The sequence below is a fragment of the Urocampus carinirostris genome, chromosome 4, assembly GCF_059441175.1.
Source record: "Urocampus carinirostris isolate Australia breed hairy pipefish chromosome 4, RoL_Ucar_1.0, whole genome shotgun sequence".
NCBI lineage: Eukaryota > Metazoa > Chordata > Actinopteri > Syngnathiformes > Syngnathidae > Urocampus > Urocampus carinirostris.
In genome coordinates, this window is record NC_142352.1 from 7,211,635 (window position 1) to 7,221,563 (window position 9,929).

General features: G+C 37.9%; 1 protein-coding gene across 3 annotated transcripts in view; it reads left to right on the forward strand.

Annotated features, from left to right (window-relative positions):
- Positions 1 to 7,733, forward strand: part of ano1a (anoctamin 1, calcium activated chloride channel a) — an 80,792-nt gene extending 73,059 nt beyond the window's left edge. For 2 of the 3 annotated variants that reach the window (XM_088333537.1, XM_088333538.1), the window contains 4 exons: positions 5,029 to 5,081; positions 5,203 to 5,387; positions 5,502 to 5,607; positions 7,487 to 7,733. In XM_088333537.1, the coding sequence (XP_088189663.1) occupies positions 5,029 to 5,081; positions 5,203 to 5,387; positions 5,502 to 5,607; positions 7,487 to 7,672 (530 nt within the window). In that variant the 3' untranslated portion in view covers positions 7,673 to 7,733. The remainder of the gene's footprint in view (positions 1 to 5,028; positions 5,082 to 5,202; positions 5,388 to 5,501; positions 5,608 to 7,486) is intronic. The other variant, XR_015850239.1, reaches the window with a different exon arrangement.
- Positions 7,734 to 9,929: the final 2,196 nt, after the last annotated feature.

The window sequence follows — 9,929 nt, forward strand, 5'->3', positions numbered from 1 at the left end:
AAAACAAACCCTGCAATTGGCCGAAAAAGATGTGTCAATCATCAGTTGAATCAATCACTATTGGCTAAAGTTATTCGGAGGTAAAGGGGGCGGATCCTTTTTTATCATTTACGGGCTTGCATTGGCCGAAAAAGATGAATGTGAATAGCAAGTTTGGTTGGTTGTCTACGTCATAGAGAAAGCATGTTTTACTATTCTGTATTTGTAAATATTTTATTCTCCTGGATTTACTACACTCACGGATATAAGAGGACCATGGTTGCACATTATTATTGAACACAACGACTTTGGTGAGCTACTCCGGCTATATATTTTCCCAGTATCTTGTTTCAGAGTGATATTGATGTTTCTGTGATGGGTCTTTTTTTAAATTAAACTCAATTCCAAGTGTTTTTTGTCATATTCACAGTAAAGTTGCGAGCGAAAAAGAAAATAGAAACTAAGGAATCGTTGGCATTTTTTGAATCCTAGACTTTAACCTTCCGAATGATATTTGGAACGATGCATTTGAGTGACATCGTACGGACACCGCATCCGCACGTATTTGCTTCTTTGCAAGCTTTGGGAATGTTAAGGGGGTAATAAGTTGGACTGAACTATCTGACTGTTTTGTCGACGTTCCCATTGTAGCGCCTTATAATCCGGTGCGCCTTATCTATGGAAGATATAGGAACAAAAACTATTTTTTCGGGGTGCGCCCTATAACCCCATGCGCCTTATAGTGCGGAAAATACGGTAATTTATTGTGTAGAGCAAATAGACCCAGCACAGAAAGGACTTTCACATTCTTTGTTTCAAATAACTCAGAACCCTGGAATGGATAAACAGTTACCGGTCGTACCAATTCCTAGTGTACCATAATTAAATCTAATAATATGAAGTTTTGAATGTCATTAAAACATTCAATGGTGTGTATTGATGTTTTCATCGTAAGCAATTATGTTGATTGAGGGACATCCTCAAGTGCAGAACATTACGCAAATTTCTCACTTATTTGGCTTTCTAACAAGTTAGGCAATTTCAAACACCGTCGCCTGATACTGAGAGTATCAGATATCTGAGACCCTGCCCATAGAGGCATTTTTTGGTTTGGTATGAACAATTTTATTGACCATAGTAACATAATTATGTCAGACAGGACAAAAGGAAGACTGAGATCACTTGCGCTCGTTTCTTGGTTTTATTGTAAGGAACGAAATGACAAGGTGGGATTCTTCGATCCGTTGGTTGGCGGATTGACGGAACTTGACAGGCGGGTGAAGGCTTGGCGGGAATGGTCGCGGACAGGCGTAATCGTAGTGTTGTTGGCCGGGGCTGGAGAAGAAGGGCGTCGTAGTATTCGGAAGAGTGATCAGGAGTCAGACAGGCAGGGGAGGTCGTAGGCAAAATCGGAAACTGGTCGGCAACGGAGATCAAGCAGAAAAACAGGAGGCAGGCAAAGAGTCGGAGGTACGGGCTTTTTGAGCAGATGGCAACAGATCGCATAGTACAATCGGACAAAGTGTTACCGGAAGCTGGGGATTTAAATGTACAGGGTGCACCAATCAGCTGTCCTGGCTGTTGGCGCCAAATCCTGAACACAGGTGTTCCCGATCCGGGTGATTGTGACAGTTGCTGTTAAAAGTGTCGATAAAAACTCATATTGTTGGGATATGATATAATGAAATTGTGTGTTTAATTTCTGTTAAAAATGTCGGAAAAAATTGTTAAAACGTCACAAAATTGTGAATATGCTTAATTGCTGTTGAGATTGTCGAGAAAAATTGTTCAAACCTCACATTGTTTATTTGCTAAAAAACAAAAAAACGAAGCCAAGAAGTATTTAATTCCTGTTAAAAGTGTCGATAAAAACTCATATTGTTTGGATATGATATAATGAAATTGTGTGTTTAATTTCTGTTAAAAATGTCGGAAAAAATTGTTAAAACTTCACAAAATTGTGAATATGCTTAATTGCTGTTGAGATTGTCGAGAAAAATTGTTCAAACCTCACAGTTTATTTGCTAAAAAACAAAAAAAACAAGCCAAGAAGTATTTAATTCCTGTTAAAAGTGTCGATAAAAACTCATATTGTTGGGATATGATATAATGAAATTGTGTGTTTAATTTCTGTTAAAAATGTCGGAAAAAAATGTTAAAACGTCACGAAATTGTGAATATGCTTAATTGCTGTTGAGATTGTCGAGAAAAATTGTTCAAACCTCACATTGTTTATTTGCTAAAAACCAAAAAAAACAGGCCAAGAAGTATTTAATTCCTGTTAAAAGTGTCGATAAAAACTCATATTGTTGGGATATGATATAATGAAATTGTGTGTTTAATTGCTGTTAAAAATGTCGGAAAAAATTGTTAAAACGTCACAAAATTGTGAATATGCTTAATTGCTGTTGAGATTGTCGAGAAAAATTGTTCAAACCTCACAGTTTATTTGCTAAAAAACAAAAAAAACAAGCCAATAAGTATTTAATTCCTGTTAAAAGTGTCGATAAAAACTCATATTGTTGGGATATGATATAATGAATTTGTGTGTTTAATTTCTGTTAAAAATGTCGGAAAAAAATGTTAAAACGTCACGAAATTGTGAATATGCTTAATTGCTGTTGAGATTGTCGAGAAAAATTGTTCAAACCTCACATTGTTTATTTGCTAAAAACCAAAAAAACCAAGCCAAGAAGTATTTAATTCTTGTTAAAAGTGTCGATAAAAACTCATATTGTTTGGATATGATATAATGAAATTGTGTGTTTAATTTCTGTTAAAAATGTCGGAAAAAATTGTTAAAACGTCACAAAAATTGTGAATATGCTTAATTGCTGTTGAGATTGTCGAGAAAAATTGTTCAAACCTCACATTGTTTATTTGCTAAAAAACAAAAAAAACAAGCCAAGAAGTATTTAATTCCTGTTAAAAGTGTCGATAAAAACTCATATTGTTTGGATATGATATCATGAAATTGTGTGTTTAATTTCTGTTAAAAATGTCGGAAAAAATTGTTAAAACGTCACAAAATTGTGAATATGCTTAATTGCTGTTGAGATTGTCGAGAAAAATTGTTCAAACCTCACAGTTTATTTGCTAAAAAACAAAAAAAACAAGCCAAGAAGTATTTAATTCCTGTTAAAAGTGTCGATAAAAACTCATATTGTTGGGATATGATATAATGAAATTGTGTGTTTAATTTCTGTTAAAAATGTCGGAAAAAAATGTTAAAACGTCACGAAATTGTGAATATGCTTAATTGCTGTTGAGATTGTCGAGAAAAATTGTTCAAACCTCACATTGTTTATTTGCTAAAAACCAAAAAAAACAGGCCAAGAAGTATTTAATTCCTGTTAAAAGTGTCGATAAAAACTCATATTGTTGGGATATGATATAATGAAATTGTGTGTTTAATTGCTGTTAAAAATGTCGGAAAAAATTGTTAAAACGTCACAAAATTGTGAATATGCTTAATTGCTGTTGAGATTGTCGAGAAAAATTGTTCAAACCTCACAGTTTATTTGCTAAAAAACAAAAAAAACAAGCCAATAAGTATTTAATTCCTGTTAAAAGTGTCGATAAAAACTCATATTGTTGGGATATGATATAATGAAATTGTGTGTTTAATTTCTGTTAAAAATGTCGGAAAAAAATGTTAAAACGTCACGAAATTGTGAATATGCTTAATTGCTGTTGAGATTGTCGAGAAAAATTGTTCAAACCTCACATTGTTTATTTGCTAAAAACCAAAAAAACCAAGCCAAGAAGTATTTAATTCTTGTTAAAAGTGTCGATAAAAACTCATATTGTTTGGATATGATATAATGAAATTGTGTGTTTAATTTCTGTTAAAAATGTCGGAAAAAATTGTTAAAACGTCACAAAAATTGTGAATATGCTTAATTGCTGTTGAGATTGTCGAGAAAAATTGTTCAAACCTCACATTGTTTATTTGCTAAAAAACAAAAAAAACAAGCCAAGAAGTATTTAATTCCTGTTAAAAGTGTCGATAAAAACTCATATTGTTTGGATATGATATCATGAAATTGTGTGTTTAATTTCTGTTAAAAATGTCGGAAAAAATTGTTAAAACGTCACAAAATTGTGAATATGCTTAATTGCTGTTGAGATTGTCGAGAAAAATTGTTCAAACCTCACAGTTTATTTGCTAAAAACCAAAAAAAACAAGCCAAGAAGTATTTAATTTCTGTTAAAAGTGTCGATAAAAACTCATATTGTTGGGATATGAAAAACAGGGCTGATTAAAAACATTTCGCTGTTCTTAAAGGGACAGTGTAAAGTGGGCTTACACTAGATGCACAAAAAGTGTGTATCTCTAAACCAGATGGTATCACGTTTCTGTTTTGAATATTGTTACCGCCCAAAGGGGCGTTTCTTTCTTTCTCTGTCTTTGCTCTGCTGAAAAATAGTCTGTGTAATATAGTGTAATAATCTGTGAAGCCCTTTGAGACTCTTTGTGATTTAAGGCTATACAAATAAAAATGACTTGACTTGACCTGACTTGTAATTTCCAGATTTTCAGCGATCCAAAACTCCCATAATCTCCGGCGCTTCCCCTCTTTTTTTTCTATTATTGATTCTGTGTTAAAAAAAATGTGTGTCCTATTTCAAACGGCCTGGTACATTGATTCAATTTTCTTGGGATCGGTAATTCATATCAGAACTCAAATAACTCAACGTGATAACGTAATGTGATTTCGTTATCAGTGTAGGAATTTCTAGAATCTTTCAGAGAAATAAAACATTTAAGGTGGCACACAAGCAACACCTAGAGGCAAATATGTTTACCGATTACTGTAAAGAATAATTTGTTTCAATCCTAACGATTTTCAAAATTAAAGCTAGAAAAATCCCCAAATTTGCTACTTAGCATATAATCATATCAACTATTTCAAGCTAACCGTAGATTGGAGCCTGGGTGAATATGGGAGTTTATCACTGAAATTACAATAACATTACAATAGCATACCTAAAATAAACGTGCAGTTGTTTTTTTGAGTAAAAATCCTTGTTTTTTTTTTGTTCTAGGTATCTGGTACAACCTGTTGAGGGGCCTCAGTAAAGTGGCCGTCATCGTAAATGTGAGTTTTCAAGTCAGTCATCAGTTCTTCTTGCAAACGATCTTACTCGCTAACAATGGTGTCCATAGCATCTCATCCAAACGTTTGAAGACAGTGCTAAAATACAGTCTTCGCTTCCCAGGCCTTTGTGATTGCCTTCACATCTGACTTCATTCCACGGCTTGTGTACCAGTATATGTACAGTCCTGATGGCAGCATGCACGGCTTTACCAATCACACGCTCTCTTACTTCAATGTGAGTGACTTTGAGCCAGGAACAGACCCTTTGCATCCACTGCTCTTTGGCCAAAAAGTCAAAGTATGCAGGTAAGATTGTTTGCAGTTGGCCAAATATTCATAAAACCCATGCTGTCCATTCAACTCATAAACCCATGATCTTTTACCAGATGATCTTAGGAAATGTTTATGTGTCTGAATTAGGTATAAAGACTACAGAGAGCCTCCTTGGTCCAGCACGCCATATGATTTCTCCAAAGAGTTCTGGGCCATTCTTGCCATTCGCTTGGGTTTTGTCGTTCTCTTTCAGGTTTGTAATGACACTTTCATGGAAGTGGGTTGTGATCTCATGAGAAGGGGGTTAGGAAGTAGCCAAAAGTGTGTACCCCTAGTTTGGTTCTGTGAGGGAACAGATGGTGAAACTTACTGAAACATCAGTATCTGAGAGTAGCTTCACTTGTAGTTCCTTTATTTTATGTCAGGAGTTAAACTGCTGAAGTTAGGGTCTGGGTGAAATCGGGCCGAATGGGGTTTTCCTGAAAAACAGGGCTGATTAAAAACATTTCGCTGTTCTTAAAGGGACAGTGTAAAGTGGGCTTACACGAGTTCCACAAAAAGTGTGTATCTCTAAACCAGATGGTATCACGTTTCTGTTTCAAATATTGGTTTCTTTCTTTCTCTGTCTTTGCTCTGCCTAAATAAAAGCAGTTTGGTGGGGGAAGGGCCCCCCTGAGTTGGGAGCGCGCCCAAGGAGATGGACGTAAGTCCTCCTCTTCTGGCCCCTCCCCCTCTCCAACTGGCAGTTGTAAAAAAAAAGTCAAATGCTTGGTGTATCTTTTCTGGCGTCAGTCACTTGTAAATAGCTCTCCCACAACACAAAGAGGTCGATTGAGATCCCACAGACAGTATTTTATATTTGTCCAGTGGATGTTACTGTAATGTGTGGTGCAACCAAAAAAGAGACTAAAAACTACAGAGAAAGTACCGTAAATTCCGGACTATAAGCCGCTACTTTTTTCCCAAACTTGCAACCCTGCGGCTTATTCAGTGATGAGGCCAATTTATGTAATTTTTCTAACGGCCGCCAGTGGCGCTCGAGTACAAGAGGTAAGATTTAGACTGCAACTTCTTAGTTTGTGCACAAATTAATTTAACCGTAGACATATCCTCATCATGCAAATTGCAAAAAGAGAGGCAGTGCGATATAGAGGGAAACAGAGCTACCGCACGTAAACTTTACTTTGCGAGCGTAATGCCAGCGTGTTTTTAAATTAGGCAGCGTGGGACGACGTCCATATGACAAAGTCTCTTTCCCATACCGAAGAAAGACGTCTTCAATGACGTCAATTATAAGGAGGAAAATGAGGACGGTTAACCATGCATACTACAAGTACCGTATGCTTTCTTAACAGAGCTGTTTACTGTGTTGCGAGCGTGTTGCTAGTGGCGTTTTGCTACCCTTCACAGGCACGGTTTGGAATGAAAGTCATAATATTATTATTAAAGCTTTGAAAACTCTCGGTGTGCCGTCTTAATATGTATTTGCAACTATATATTTTTGTAATGTATTTATTTTAGAAACTTATTCTGATATGTTTTGTACGAGCAAATGAGAAAGAAGGGGCGGGGCAAACGCGGGCTGACAGGAAGTGAAGTAAAGGTGAGACGTGTTTGTGCACGCGGCCAACAATAGTGGATATATAGTTTTCCCACCCTTAATTTTGGAAATATACACTTTTTTCCTTGGATTACTTTCAACGGGCACCCGGACTCTGCAGGTCTGCATTAAATCTTAAGTACCGGTATCATTTTCCGTTCATTTTACCGGCCGTGTTTTTTGGACTGTATCGGGTATAGGTTAATTTCATGTTGGTATTTGTTTTTTTCAATGTGGGCGCATGCGGCTAATATACAGGTGCGGCTTGTGTATGTACAAAATCGGTTTTCCTCCCGAAATGTGGTGCGTGCGGCTTATAATCAGTTCGGAATTTACGGTAAGCATATTTTCTTCTATATTTTACCCTGCCTTTCACAAAAAGAGACAAAAAGAAGGGATTTTTTTTAAAGGAATTAAAACAGGACTAAAAAGAAAAGTAGGGGAAAAGAAAGCAACAAAGGAAAATGGAGAATAAGAGAATAAAGGAATTGATAGTAATATTCAATCCCTTCTCATTTTTCTTTCTCTACAGAATGTGGTAATGGTCATGAGCGACTTTGTGGATTGGTTGATCCCAGACATACCCAAGGACATCAGCCTCCAAATCCACAAGGAGAAGGTCCTCATGGTGGAGCTATTTATGAAAGAAGAGCGCGGAAGGACCATTAGATTACGGGAGCGTCACAAGCCGAACAGTTCCTCGGACCAGAACCTGTAACCCACGTACGGATTTTAGAACATTTTCTGTAAAAATTAATAAATAAACAGACGGACAGACAGACAGAGAGACAGACAGGGAATTTATACTGTGGGTGAACAACAAGATTCCTTTTGAGCCCACTTGCTTTTTGTACAACTCATTATTATTAAGTCAAAATCCTTTAAATGCGTTTCTAGCCTCTGAAAGTTCCAAAACGTAGGGGCAAGAATACCAAAGCAGCCTTGCAGTTTTCTTTGTTTTAAAATTATTACAATTATTTTGTATACCGCACATTATACTTTACCATGTCTTACGTTTTGTGGGCGTGTGGAAAAGGGAGCAGGAACTCAAACTTAGGATGGTATTTATTGACAAAACCAGGAACAAAGTAACAAACGAACAAGGGGGCACAAAACAATTGGCATGTACAAACAAAATCAGACCTGACAAAGTCCAAACCAGAAACAAAGAACGAAACCGGAAATGAAAAATGCAAGGAACAAAGTGAGAAACTAACAAGCGGGGACTAAACTACTGACACAATGTCCCAACAAGAAACTAGAAGCAAAAGGAGGATCTGGCATGGAAGTGAAAATACAAGGAACAAAGTAACAAACAAAAACAACTAACAGAAAGTCCAAACCAGAACCAGTAAACAAAAATCAAATCAGATGTAGCAATAACAATGGAAATTACACAATCCGAGGACGTGTGCAGTCCAAAATGTCATTATAAAGGGTCAGGATATATAGGGACAGGTGTGTAGTGATCGGACATACCTGTGCCTGGTTCTAAACCAGGTTGGCGCCCTCCGGTGGAAGGAGGCATACAACACCCCAAACACAATTTACGTATACGTTCATAAAATGAATACGATGTATTAATATTCAAAACCTGGCAGTATAAGTGGTCCGGGAGTTGTAAAATTTAGTTGTGTCCTCAAGGTTAAAAGTTAGCCAGAAGCAAAGCGATAAATTTAGGAGTCTCGATTGCAAAGACAAAAATACTTTCGACATAAACCTGCCAAAATATGCAATCATGTGGCCCAACAAATATGTCCCTCATGTTATACATAAATTAAGCCCCTAAAAAACAATAAGCTAAGCGGTTTGGCAGCTAGCTTGATCAAGCTTGGCTGCTGTCTTGGCAAAGTTCTCTGGATACTTGGTCAGGACCGGCCAGGATTTGGGGTCCAGTTTTTGTTAAAATATGCCCTTTTTCCTTCTGGCTGGCCAAATTCAGTCTGCCCTTGCAAGGTGAGCGACTACCAGCTCCTGGAGGGGCGGACCCCCTGTGGTGGAGTTGTCACGGCAACCTTTGATGCGCAAATGTAAGCTAACGCCCAAATCCCCAACCTCCCATTCCACCAGTATCAGTCAGATAACATATCTATGTGATTGCCTTAAAACACCATATTCACCTCACATGTCTTGAAATTGTTTGATCATTTTCTGAGATTCGGACCCAAACGTTGAATACTCTACATAGATATAGATTTACGTGCGAGTGGCTGGCTGTGTATCCTGCTACTGACTAGCAACAAGTGTCGGGTGTATTAAAAGTCAAATGAGATTGGCCCCAGGGCAGCACGGCGGCGCAGTGGTTAGCGCTTGTGCGGCACAGTTCATGTCATGGGAACCTGTCGTGGGTTCAAATCCAGCTCCAGACTTCCTGTGCGGAGTTTGTATGTTCTCCCCGTGCTTGCGTGGGTTTCCTACGGGCACTCCGGTTTCCTCCCACGTTCCAAAAACATGCATTTCAGGTGAATTGGCCGGTCCAAATTGTCCCTAGGTGTGAATGAGCGAATGAGTTGTCTGTCCCTGTGTGCCCTGCGATTGGCTGGCAACCAGTTCAGGGTGTCCCCTGCCAACTGCCCGGAGATGGCTGGGATGGGCTCCAGCCCCCCCGCGACCCTACTGAGGATAAGCGGTGTAGCTGATGAGATGAGATGAGATGAGATTGGCCCCTACCCCTAAAAAGATGACGACTGGTACAAGGGCGTAGTTTGGGTTTGAGCGGAGGGGACTTTTCCCCACCAATATCGTGCAATCATCGTTAAGTCCCCACCAATATTAGATGATCACTTGAAAAAAATGTGCTATGTCAGCATCGATATTGAGCAACTACTGATTGAAGCTGGTAATATTATTTTTGGGGAGACTGTAGAGCAGGGAATTACAGTAATCCAATTGAGATGATATAAGAGCATGCAGCAGCGTCTCCGTGTTGGGTGGAATATTTATGATAAACCCAATTTTAGTTATATATTTGATAT